Here is a 13,399-nt window from a genome sequence, read left to right as displayed (position 1 = left end):
TATCCACTGATTCCAGTGCTGATTTGCACGGGCGGGCAAAGCTTTAAACTCTGACCTGTTCTTCTCTTGTCAGCAGCCGTTTAGCTTTTGTGACACTAGCAGAGGCCAGAACGCTTCCTATTGCTTCCCAGCCGCTCCACTGCAGGATGCTCCTCTGCTTCACCGCATCACTCTGGCACGAGTCTTCATGATCCCTCCATGTCTGACTCCATAACCATCCCTTGACTGACCACTCATCTTTCCCTCCAGACCTTCTTATTGGTCCTGGGTGGCCAACAGCCTCACCATGACAGGTCGATGGTCGAGTTGTTCTGGGGCATGAACTCTCGTAGGATGAGGATAATTAGTAATCGGGGTGGGGCTGTCCCGGGGAATATAAGATTAAAAAAACGTTTTACAATAAAACCATGCAATAATACTCAAAGAAGAAGTAGACTGTACAGTAGTTTCATCAAATTATGATGTTAATATTATTCCCCATTTTCAGTTCATATAATTAGCAGTTTAAATACAACTTTAACTGTCTTTGTCCCTTTTGCCTTCTTTCTCCGCGACGTGTTTTATTTATATATATATATGTGTGATAGGAAATGATAAATTCAAACCTTATATATAATTGAGTCATAACTATTTTAATAAAAACCATAACTGTTGGCACTTCATAGTTTCGGGACGTGTATCTGAAAATTAAATTCTCAAGTGTGAGTTACTAGTTCATTTTGAGATCAGATTAATTAACAGTCTTCACTCACAAGGTGTCAGAGATTATTAAAGCTGCCCTGCAGTTTTACCTTTCTGATGTCCACATTTATTGATTTTTTTTTTAGATATACCAATATTTCCTACAGCTAGAATCGCTCTAAAAGAATAAAAATACACTTTTATTATGTTTTTGTAAGGTTTAGTTGCTCGATGCAGAGCTGATTTTTGAATGGATGAAGGTGAGAGACAGCATTCAACTCGCAACAGACATCGGGATTTATATATCGACCTCTGTGTTTGGTTTTGGCAAAATCTCCTTAAATAAATTAAGTCTCAAGTCACTTGCTAGAATAACTAAGTGCTATAAAAGGGCTTAACATAAGTACAAAAGGTGGAATAAGACTCACTATTAGTGGATAATGAACTGCAAAATCAGATTATTTGGTGTCTTTCACAAACACAATTACCATTTAGGTTAGTTAACAATAACTCAAACTTTGTTGTTATAGCAAGTCTGGAGATCAAAGTGCTTGCCGGATAACAATATGATAAGAAAGTGCAAATGTAATTAAAACGTGATAATAATACAGAAGAAAATATCCTAAAGTTGATTCTGTTCATCTGGACATTTTCAGTGGGAGAAACGTTTCATCACTCAAGACGCAAGAAAAAAGATTTTTAAATCTGTGCAGTTAACACAGGGGAAAAAAACAATGCCACTAAAATAGGAACAAAACAATAAAATAAAAATACATTTTTAAATCTGTTAAAATTTAATTGCGTAACAAAAATTTTAAATATAAAAATAAATGAGATTTAATCTCTTCCAGATGCTGGAGGAAAATTCTTGCATAAAATAAATATAAACTGATGACTAGGTGCATGCCACAGTGGTGCAATCTTTACCACTTTCTTGTTTCAAACGTCTTGTTTGGCGTTTTTTCATAGTTTGCACATTCTCCCTGATCCTGCATACGTTTCCTCCTGCAGTCCAAAGACAAGCATGTTTGGTTAACTGAATATCCAAAATGGGCATAGTTGTATGACATGGTAGTGCTTTACTATCTATCTGGTATACGCCCAGTAATAGAATGGTGACATGTCACAGATGGACTTTTTTTTTTTTTTTACATGTAATTAATAATAATAATAATGATGGATTGCATTTATATAGCACTTTTCAAGGACCGCAAAGCGCTTTTACAATTCCACTATTCATTCACTCTCACATTCACTGCTGGAGGCAGCTACAGTTGTAGCCACAGCTGCCCTGGGACAGACTGACAGGCATTCATACTCTCTCTGACATTAGTTCAATGATCCAACATCTTTCAAGGGGAGAACAAGTATTTTCATTTTACATAATATAATCAACATAAATATAATAGCAAAAAATGTTGAGTTTAAAAATAAACATGTTTTGATAGCAGGTATTAGCTACATTTTCTGTGGTTTACTTATAAGTATTTCTATTCATGTCGCTCTCTCAAATAAAATTTCAGTATAGCTAACACTTGAACTTCTTCACTGTTCCCATCCAAATTTAACTTAGCACAAATCTGTTAGCTGTGTCACCTGCTCCCTGAGAAAAGACAGACTCCTACCTGCCGGCATTGTGTGCCACTAAAAACAGAAAACAGCAACGGTGCTGCCCTTTTTTTTCCCTCTGAGAGTATGAATGCCTTTTTGAGACACTATTCCTGTCTAAGTGTCTAAGAAATATTTATGATTTTTTGGGGTATCTTTTGGTACCATAAAGAGAAATGAAACTCAGAGAAAACATGCTGTTCTTGGTTTCTATCTCTAGCAGACAAAGTGCAGGAAAAGTCAGGTCTAGATAGAGACAGAGAGAGGCTCAGTGAGATAGACTGGCAGAGAGTGATGAAAGAAAAGGGAGTAACTGAAATAAAGAGACCAAGATAGACCCAGAGAATTGGAGGGAAGTAAGAAGAGATATTTTTGATTGGGAGAAATGGCTGATGGACAGATAGGTTAAAACAAAATGAAACAGAGGGTAGGCAGGGGAAAAGAAAAAGACTGAAACCTCGTTTCCAGATAAAGACTTTTTTTTTTTTTTACTATTTCTACTGTTATTATCTCGTCTGTCTTGACTTTGACTGTCTTTCTTGCTGCATTTCATTGCTTCACACTTCACTGATGATGAGATGTGAAGTTTGACTTTGAAAGTAGCCACTGTCCGCATCCTTTCGATGATGAAAGAGTTGGAAACTTCAAATACTTTTTCAAATACCTTATCTTTTACTTTTTATTCCTTCTATTTTTGATAGCATCTCCTTTGCTTACCTTATTATTATCCTTAGATGGGAGTGCTGCAGAAAAGCTGGTTAAGGCAGGCAACACACTTGGTTAAAACCCTTTTCTTCATAATACATAAAACAGTGGTTCCCAAACTATGATGCAAAGATTACTGAGATAAATCTAAAGGGTTCATAAATTAAAAAGACAAGAGAAAAGACAAAAAAAACAATTATGCTAAACACAGTTTCATACAATTTACACAATATCTGACAAATGCACTGATCTTTTTGCAGTGGGTATGAGACATGTGGGGGTGCTGAAGGTCTGCTGAAGAAAATGAGTTGTGTAAAGAAAACTGAGATAAAAGCGGCAATGAGAAGGAGAGTGAAGTGGTGTATTTTTTGAGAGGCAGACTGGTTAGATGCTTTCATTGGATTTCCCATTAGTCTCTATAGTAACTCTCTCAACCAGAACCTGAGTTGAACATTAAACAGCAACACTGAGAGCATCACATTTCCATCTCAGGCCTTTTCAGTGCAACATTTATGCTGCAGAGGTGTAAATGTGATGATTAGAAAATGTCTCAGACTTATTTTTAATCACAACAGTGGATCAAAGAGCTTTGCATAATTTCATATCTTTGTTTCTGCTCTTTACTTCCAACATTCACAGAAGAACAACTTTTAACAATTTTTCCTTCTGTTATTGTTATTTTAAAACTTCTTAACTGTAAAAAACCAAAAAGTAGCGTTGTATTAACTGTACTTTACCTGCTAAAGACATAAAGGAGTGGCTGTTGAAGATTGTGTCCTTGTGGCTTTGAATACATAGAATAAATCATCAATAGAATAGAAAACAATTGTTGGTTTGCTCTTTTTTTGTGCTTTTTTGTCAAATGACTACATGTAAGGTCAAATTGGTCACCAGTGATAACCCCACTTCACAGTTCTCATTCTCAGTTGCAATTATATAAGAAATAATTAAAAAAAAAAAAAAACTTGCTCAACCATCTGTGATAGATCAGTGAAAATATTAAACTTAACCTACTTAAATTTAGTCCAGCCAGAATATACTTGGCAATCATGCTTTTATGTTGGAATATAGCAAGAATTGAGGCAAGTCTCCTACCGTAGAGAGATATGTTGAAGATGAGTCGTGCTTATTAGCACATATTGACTTTAATTTCTTGCAACACGTTGTCAATTTAAGTTTACAGAGTGGTCAGCCAGAGGTTGAGGGCGTTGTTCACTCAACATCTCGGCAAGTTGCTGGTGGCTGTAACAGCTTATTTATATTTAGATTAATGCACTGCACCTGATATAAACCACTTACCAGTTTGATATGATAGCTTGTACTGCAAAATCAATCATGCATAGACATATAATGTATATATTTATTTTTTCTGATTGATTAAAACAGGATTAAATAAGGTTGGTACAGTTGTTGTTGGGTTAGTACTTAGTTGCACTGCAGCATACAGCAATAATTAAAATCTACACTTTAGCTGTTAGCAGTTGCTAATGGTCAAAGCAGCTTTTCATTTTACCTAAACCCTTAATCTCTCCCTTCCTAATTATGTTACTCCATCTATTTTCTTACCTTGTTAGTTTCACCTTCTTTGTCTCTTCCTCCCCTCTCCAGCTCTAACACTAGCAGTAGCAGCAGCAGCCTCCTGGTTACTAGTTTGTTTTAGTTGTTACTAGTTGTTGTAGTTGTTACTATGGTTCATGGTGCAGCAGCCTTGACAGCTAACACGTCGGTTAATTTGACACATTCTGCTTCATCTATCCATCCATCCATTCGCTTCCGCTTATCCTTTTCAGGGTCGCGGAGGCGCTGGAGCCTATCCCAGCTGTCATAGGGCGAGAGGCAGGGTACACCCTGGACAGGTCGCCAGTCTGTCGCAGGGCCAACACACAGGGACAGACAACCATTCGCACTCACATTCACACCTAGTGGCAATTTGGATTATCCAATTAACCTATCCCCACAAGTTGCATGTCTTTTGGACGGTGGGAGGAAGCCGGAGAGAACATGCAAACTCCGCACAGAAAGACCCCGGCCTGATGATGGAATTGAACTCAGGACCTTCTTGCTGTGCGGCAACAGTGCTAACCACCGTGCCACCATGCTGCCCACAGTGTAAGAGCCCACAGTGAGTATAGGAGAAGGGGCTTTTAAGCTAATTAAGAGATCTGATTGGCCAATCCAGTGTCAGTAATGAAAATGAACCAATAGCCCAAAAGTGTGTCATCCCACCAGGAAAATGTAAAGTATGCCAGATTACTAGTTCAGCCCTGGTAAAGATTTGTGTGTGTGTGTGTGTGTGTGTGTGTGTGTGTGTGTGTGTGTGTGTGTGTGTCTCTGTGTGTGTGTTGACCTCCAAGTAAAATCCTATTTTTATCAGTTTTACCATTTGTTGTTCATTTTGCAATGAAACTTTCAGGAGCGGGTCATTTATTATTTTCAACAGAAATTCTAATGCGTTCAACAATTCAATTTAAATTTAAATTTTTCTGTCTACTTTGATTATTATTTTTAAACTGAAAAGAGTGGTATGGACTGCATCTTGGTAAAAATGAGAGGAGTAGCTTATCCTGATTCAGAATCTTTGATGTCTCACCACTCTTCATCTTCTTTGAGGGCTGAACAACGGGCAGCCAGAGCACGACTTCACTTGCCAAGTGCAAATGACAGCAAACCAGAGACATATCACTTTATGTGGTATCAGAACACAATATACAGAGACACAGGCAGCGGGATGACAGAACTTCAATTGTGGCAGCTGGCTGATGATAAGCCGATCATAAAGCAAACACTGAACAGTAGAGGCACATTGTCAAATAAAGATGTTGTCGATTGGAAGTAAGAAAAGAAGTTGAATGCAATGTGACAATTCAATGCACTGCTGGAAATGTTTTATTATGATTGTAGCAGGTGGGCAGAAAAAGCACTCACAATAGGTTTTGTCTTTTAGGGATGAGCAATGTCTTTGTTAAAATCTATGGAGGGAAGGAAATTACCATTTCATTTTTAATAGCATCTTTTAGAATCCAAAAGATTTTGAGTGTTATTTTCACTGATAGATTGATAGGGTTAAATGTAATGTTGTATTTATTGTTTTGTTTAGTGAAATACAAGGATTTATAAACAGTGTTGGGGAGTAACAGAATACATGTACCGGCGTTACGTATTTAGAATACAAAATATGTTACAGTTACCGTTCAAATAGGTGATAATTAGAATACAGTTACTTTGTTAAAATAAATAGATTACACGGCGGTCTTTTCCTGTTTTATATGTTAGGCTATCCCCTCTCTAATTTTGGTAATTTCGTACATTGTTAAAAACCCAAACAGAACGCAATAAGAGGCTCTAATGTAAGCATCCTGTTAATGTTGGTGGTGTCAGTTACACAATGGAGCCAGCACAACAGAGCCAGCAGTGCACGGGCAAGAATGCAATTCTTACTTGGAAATTCTGACAGCACTTCACATTTAAAGAAGAAAGGGATGGGCAAAATTTGACCGTGCAATGCAAATTCTGTTTGCTAGCAACCAAGCTGCTTTCAGCGTCAAGACTCCAACCTAAAGAAGTAAGTTTAGCCTACTGCAGCTACCTTGTTTTAGTTGTGGTAGCTACCTGGGTTATTTGCCACTTCAGTATCTTCAATGTTCTATTGCTGTGTGTTTTATTACTGTAGTGGAGATATCAAAGACAGGCACGGCTGTGGCACTGATTCAGTCTTTGAGCACTACGGTCACCCCGGTGTGTCGGCCAGAACACCACTTAAGGCCAAATTGCCCAGAGCACGGAAGAAGGAGAGAGCTTGAGGTTCCGTTTGAGGCACTTTATTGTCACCGCTTAATTTCTGGGGCTGTAACACAGCGGGTGTACATACGTGTATGTCTGGGTGTGTGTGTGTGTGGTTTCCTACAAAGGAAATAAACAAGGGAAATAACAATAAATAAAGAGAATGGAAAAGTCAAATACTCAAATATAAACATAATACAACATAGTTAACATAATCAAATATAAAGATCAGAAAAATATAATACACTTCAAACTGCTCACACTATGCAACTAAATAGCATTAGTGCGAGGTTAAGCAACCGTCAGTACATGTGAACTACTTCCGGTAGTTATACAAAATAAAAGCGCCCCCCATTATATTCCGCTATAATGCTCTTATTGTGAAGGGCAAGCGGGACGCCATACTTCCGGCTATACTACGTTCGCTATTTTATTAATCCACGTACCTAATTGTTCGCTACAAACTCCGCTACTTCAAAGTAAACAATCACAAGCATCACATACAACATATAGAGAAGGTCTGATAACACAGGAATGACATTATGGACATATGAGCGACCGTACATGCGTCAACAAAGCTAAACCGGGGCCAAGCTAACAACATAAGTTAGCATATGAAATGAGGGTGAACTCACGCGTTGCATGCGTGGCCTACCGCTCCAACTATGGACTACATTAGCTCCTAAATGGTAACATACTACAGTACTGACACAACAAAGGCAAAATACGACACAGGTCACTACTTACTTGTCATTTACGCACACCTAACATGCCCCAGGAATCAGTGCACCCCCTCCAGACCAACACTGCTCAGCCGCCATTAAACTGCCCACCTTACTAACCGGATGATGTCACTAGAAGGTGGGCTGGCCCAAACTGACAGAAGACGGAACATTACATGAACTTATATAAACTTATAAACACCAGTAAAACTATTATATGAACTTTGGGGCCTTTTATACAGCCGCCCCCAAATGTATGTAAGACATTTGCTCATCAATAAGGCAACAAAGTTCTAGGGTTGTGGTGAGTTCGACGCAGAGCTGTCCTCATCTTCTCCAGAGGGCAGCGCAGGGAGGACAACCAGTCTGGCAACTGGCCGAGTGTAGACTCTCTCCTTCACCTTCACGTCAGCGGACCTGATGCGTCCATCAGGGCTAGGATGAGTTTTAATCACCCTCCCCACCGGCCAGAGAGCCCTGGGAAGCTGTGGATCAGCGATCATCACCACAGAGTCCTCAGCCAAATCAGCTGCCGTTGTTTGCCACTTCTGGCGAGTCTGCAGACTGGGAATGTACTGACGAATGAAACGTGACCAGAAATGGTCAGCCAAAACCTGGGAGTGCTTCCAGCGACGGCGACTGAGGAGCTCACTCTCTGGGTATACTACCTGAGGTAGCGATCCATCCGGCCGCCCCATCAGAAGAACATTAGGAGTCACCGGATCTGCATCTCTGGCATCGGAAGACACATACCCCAGGGGCTTACTATTGAGTATCCCTTCCACTTCGGTGAGTACAGTGCGAAGCACTTCTTCTGGAACTGACTGAGCACCAACGGTGGCATAGAGGGCATACTTAACCGACCGGATCTCCCTTTCCCATGCTCCCCCAAAGTGTGGGGCACCTGGAGGATTAAAGCGGAAGCTGATCCTCTGGGGTGCTAGAAGCTGTTGTAGTTCCGGGGCCATCTTCAGAAAGGTCTCACGCAGCTCCCTCTCACCTCCCCTGAAGTTGGTCCCCTGGTCTGAAAACAACTCGGCAGGTGTTCCTCTACGGGCGACAAATCGCCGAAGAGCCATCAGGAATGCATCTGCATCAATGGTGTTAAGAACATCCAAGTGGACCGCCCTGGTGGTGAGGCACTTGAATATGATTCCCCATCTCTTCTCAATACGCCGACCAACCTTGACCTCAAACGGCCCGAAGCAGTCCATTCCCGTAGAGTAGAAAGCCGGTTTATATAGACGTAGCCGGGCTGCTGGCAGGTCTGCCATCCTTGGCACTGTAGGTCTAGCTCTCCACCTTTGACAATCAGCACAGAGGTGTTGGTGGCGCCCTCGCAGAATCCAGTAGGAGCGCCGAAGTTCTGCGAACACCCGCTCCGGGCCAGGATGATGGAGGCGGCGATCAAAGTCTTGGATCAGGAGTTTGGTCACTGGGTGGCTTGGGTCTAAGATAATCGGATGGAGTGTCTCCAGAGCCAAATCTTCAGATCGACGAAGTCGTCCTCCAACACAAATGAGCTGTCTGGTCTCATCCACTTCGGGTGACAGAGAGAGAAGACGACTGCTCCTGGGAACTGGCTTACCGACTTTCAACAGGTTGTACTCCTCCAGGAAACTATCCATCTGGGCCCTCTGTAGGATCAGCCTCTCCGCCTTGCGATAGTCCTCAACAGTGGGATGACCATCTGGTTGGGCCGCCCCATGTAGCTCCCGCGCTGTAACCTCTAACATCTCACTCCAGGTTTTGTAGCGGCTCAAATCTGAAGTTGGCTGACCTGACGGAGTAGTTGCTGTGGTCCCACAGAACACAGCTTTGCGCAGCTCCGAGGCATCTCCTGCTTGGTCAACCGTGAGATCCTCTGGCCAGGAGTCTGGACTGCGCAGGAGAAAGGATGGTCCTTGGCTCCATCTATTTGGTACAGCGAGCTCCTTCAACTTCTTCCCACGTGTCACATCGTCGGCTGGATTCCTTCCAGAGTCGACGTATCTCCAGGAGTGCCTGTCTGTCAGCTCTTGTATCTCAGCTACACGAGTGCCCACGAAGACCTTAAATCGGCAGGATTCAGACCTCAGCCAGGTCAGCACTGTTGTAGAATCGGACCATAGGACCGTCTGGTCGATTCTAAGGGTGAGCTCCCTTTCCAGCACTTGTGAGAGCTGTGCCCCAGTGAGTGCAGCACAGAGCTCCAATCGGGGCATGGAGTGGAACCGCTTAGGGGCAACCCTGGAACGGGCCACCAAGAATGACAGATGCACTTCACCATTTCTGCCAGTGGTCCGGAGGTAAGCTACTGAGCCATAAGCTTCTTCAGAGGCATCACAAAATATGTGCACCTCTCTCTGACAGCTGAAGGGGTCCACTTCCTTAGGCACATATGGTCGGGGAAGAGTAATTTCAGGTAGAAATTGCAGCTCTTCCTTCCAGGCTGTCCACTGCTGCATAAGCTCCTGAGGTAGGTGTGGGTCATCCCAACCCCTTTGCTTGTCCCAAAGATGGCGGATGATTACCTTCGCTCTGGTTGTGTAGGGTAAGATGAACCCTAGGGGGTCGTACTGGCTGGCCAAGACCTTGTAGATATTGCGCATCGTGGGGACTGCATATGGAACTTGACGATGCTTGTAGCCTAGGACATCTGTGTGGAATAGCCAGCTCAATCCCAGGGTAGATTCTGGGGTATCTACCTTGTTCTGGGCCAGCCATAGCTCCACACTAGCGGAGCAGCTCTCTTGTGGTAAGTGACTGATGACGTCACGTTCATTGCTGGCCCACTGACGTAGGTCAAAACCTGCTGAGACTAGGATGGCCCGTAACCTGTCGACAAGTTTCCTTGCCTCTTCCACGGTGGGGAAACTCTGAAGGCAGTTGTCCACATAAAAACACCTTTCGACCGAGAGTCTCACGTCATCATCTGGCTGGCTGTTATCCATGACATGACGCTGCAGGGCAAATGTGGCACAGCAGGGGCTACACGTGGTTCCGAACGGGAGCACCCGCCACTTGTAGACTGCTGGAGGGCTCTCGTCGCTGATGTCTCGCCAGACGAATCTGAGCAGGGCACGATCTTCTGGTAAGAGATGAACCTGGTGGAACATGCCTTTAATGTCCCCACTCACTGCAACTGCATGCTCTCTGAAGCGCAATAGGACTCCCAGAAGCGACGCACCTAAGGTGGGCCCAGGCAGCAGGTAGTTGTTCAAGTTCTGTCCTCTGTACTGAAATGAGCAGTTGAAAACCAATCGGTTCTTGCCATTATGGCTCACCATGTGATGAGGGATGTACCACGCCTCCTGACCTTCTGTCACAGGTGTCCCAGAGCCACACTTAATGATGGAGCCAGCCTTGATAAGCTTCTCCATCTCCACTTTGTAGGCCTCAGCTCGTTCTGGGTCTTTGGCCAGCCTTCTCTCTACACCCCGTAGACTTGGCATGACGGCGTCTTTAGTTGCCTGCAGTAGAGGCATCCCCTTCCGGCGAAGCAGTGGGGTGGCATAGCGACGTATGCCTTCAACCTCTATTCTGACAGTTCTGGTCTCCAGAATGCATATGGCCTCTTGGTCTTGCCTTGAACGAGTAACAAGCTTCTCGTTTCGGAATGGAACGATGTCGACCTGCCACAGTTTCTCCACATGTTTCATTAACTCACTGACCTGAGGTGCAACAGAAGTCAGCAAGCACTGCTGGGGTTGGGTAAGCTGGCCAACTATACTTGCTGGCCCTTGTAGCGCCCAACCTAGCCTGGTACAAATAGCAGCAGGCCCTCCTGGAGGTCCCAGCCTGACTGGTTCAACGGGGGTAACCAGATGGGGATGGTCACTGCCAATGAGTAGCAAAGGTTTCACATTTAACAAGGTGTGGATCGGAAGACCAATCAGGTGCTTGTACCTTTCCCTGAGTTGCTCCATGGGATAAGTGTGGCCTGCAAGTCCGATGCGTGCAGCAGTGAAGGCCCCGGCAATCTTGAACCTGGTCCTGGGCCTTGATGGAGAAGAAACAGAGAACGACACTGACTCACCTCTGAGAGTCTGCACGTCCTGCCTAATCGTGCGCAGTGGGACGTCCTCTGCGATCCCTTGCATGCCTAACTTCTCGGCAGCCTCCGGCAGAAGCATTGTCCTCTCTGACCCGTCATCCAGTACAGCATAAGTGCTGATTGTTCGCTTGCCATAATGAATGCAGACTTTGACAATCTTTAGAAGGACTTTGCAGCCTTCAGTGGGTCTGTCTAGATACAGGACGTCGGTTGCCGCCTTCGAGTCACCGCTCACCACCGCTGTTGTTAGCGACCCTTTAGGTGTTCTAACATTGACATCATGCAGTACCTGCAGGTGCTTCCCTTGGCAGAGGCTGCAAGTCTTCCTCAGATTGCACTGGGCTGCCTGGTGTGACCGTGCACAGCGCCAGCACCTCTTGTTGCTCTTTATCCACTCTGTTAGCTGGTCCTTTGTCAACTTGGATACCATTGTGCACTGACTGAGATAGTGCTCTTCCGTGTTACAGAATGGACAGTATGGCTTGTTCTTGCTGGCCACACCACCTGGCCTCAAAGCCTGTGGGTTCGTCATTGCACCATGAAGGACTGTGATGGATCTCCTACCCTGGCGCACCTCAGGCCTGGGCCACTGTTTCTCCTTTGTCCCTTTCACTGCTAGCTGCCCTTCAGAGTCTTGGCACCAGGACTCATACTTGAGCCACCCTGCGAGATCTGCCAAGGTATGCATCCTCACACCTTGTTGGAACATGCAGCGGCGGAACTCCGCTCTCTGCTCGGGGGGTAGTTTACTAAGCAGACGAGCAACATGTGAACCACAGTGTAGTTCCACTTCTCCTTCTGGGCCTAGTGTCCTTAACATCCCCACCAGTGACTGTATCTGGAGGGCAAATCTCTCAAATGCCGAGACGTCTCCACGTCTGATGTCAGGTGAGTCCATCATCGCAGCAATACGCCTCAGCACTATCTGATGTGGTTGGCCGAATTTGTCATTGAGGGCCTCCATCGTATCAGTGAAGGGTGTGGCAGAGTTGAGGTAAGCATCGGCTATTAATCTGGCCTCCTCTAGGTGCAGGTGATCAACCAACACTTGATACTTGAACAGCTCAGTCGTGTCCTCAGGCAGAAGATTCCCCAATGCCATCTTAAGCCTAGCAAACTCACTAGGGTCTCGACTGGAGAAGTTGGGGATTGTTGGGCGGGGACCACGGTAAACTGTCTCGGAGGTGATAGGAGTCCTGCCCGGATTCGGTCTGTCCGGCAGTGGCTGTGGAGAGGACAGATTGAACTGCTGCTCAGGGGATGCTGGATTACAGCCATGCTCAGTCTTACTGTCCCCATAGGCGGCGCGCGGATGCTTGGACCCACCCAGTGGGAAACTGCCTGGGCGAGGTGGGAGATGAACCGGCTTGAACCAGGGAGGTGAATTATGGGAGGCTTTATCTGGAAACCTGAGAGCTGGTGGAGGATCTGATGACAGACTCTGTCCTGGGTGGTCCACGACCATATTAGCGGGTGGGATTGCCATTGCCTCTGTCTTAATGGCTGGAAACATACATGCATCTTGGCGATGGGGGTTCAACACTGGTGGGTCACTAGGCAGTGGCGCTTCCTCAATTGGATCTGGCCACGGTGGTGGGGCAGGCCAGTCATCATCCTCCTCAATCTCTGGTGCATCACCCGGTAGCGGTGACTGCATTGACTTACTGGTTTGGAGAGAAGATGGGCCCTGCATGCTCTGGACAGCTTCCACTAACTGTCTCATTTCTGCCCGCAGTGCCTTGAGTTCGACCAGATCTGATGACATACGTTGCTGGCTCTGCTGGATGAGGTGGCGCTCCTGACGGATATCCTCTAACTCTGCACTTATTTCCTTATTTGGATGTGTATAGGGGAGCACGAAGGGTAG

At 44.8% G+C, this 13,399-nt stretch overlaps 1 protein-coding gene across 1 annotated transcript; it reads right to left on the bottom strand.

The window, feature by feature from the left end:
* Positions 1 to 6,664: 6,664 nt before the first annotated feature.
* Positions 6,665 to 8,818, bottom strand: LOC113015089 (uncharacterized). Its single transcript, XM_026157014.1, has 2 exons — positions 7,522 to 8,818; positions 6,665 to 6,894 (listed from the first exon to the last, which is right to left on the bottom strand). Exon 1 carries the CDS (start codon positions 8,768 to 8,770, stop codon positions 7,790 to 7,792), a length of 981 nt encoding a protein of 326 aa, XP_026012799.1. The 5' UTR covers positions 8,771 to 8,818; the 3' UTR covers positions 6,665 to 6,894; positions 7,522 to 7,789.
* Positions 8,819 to 13,399: the final 4,581 nt, after the last annotated feature.

Source organism: Astatotilapia calliptera, chromosome 22 (assembly GCF_900246225.1).
Source record: "Astatotilapia calliptera chromosome 22, fAstCal1.2, whole genome shotgun sequence".
In the NCBI taxonomy this organism is placed as follows: Eukaryota; Metazoa; Chordata; class Actinopteri; order Cichliformes; family Cichlidae; genus Astatotilapia; species Astatotilapia calliptera.
The sequence above is the reverse complement of the archived record's forward strand: the minus strand, read 5'-3'. Positions and strand labels throughout refer to the sequence as shown.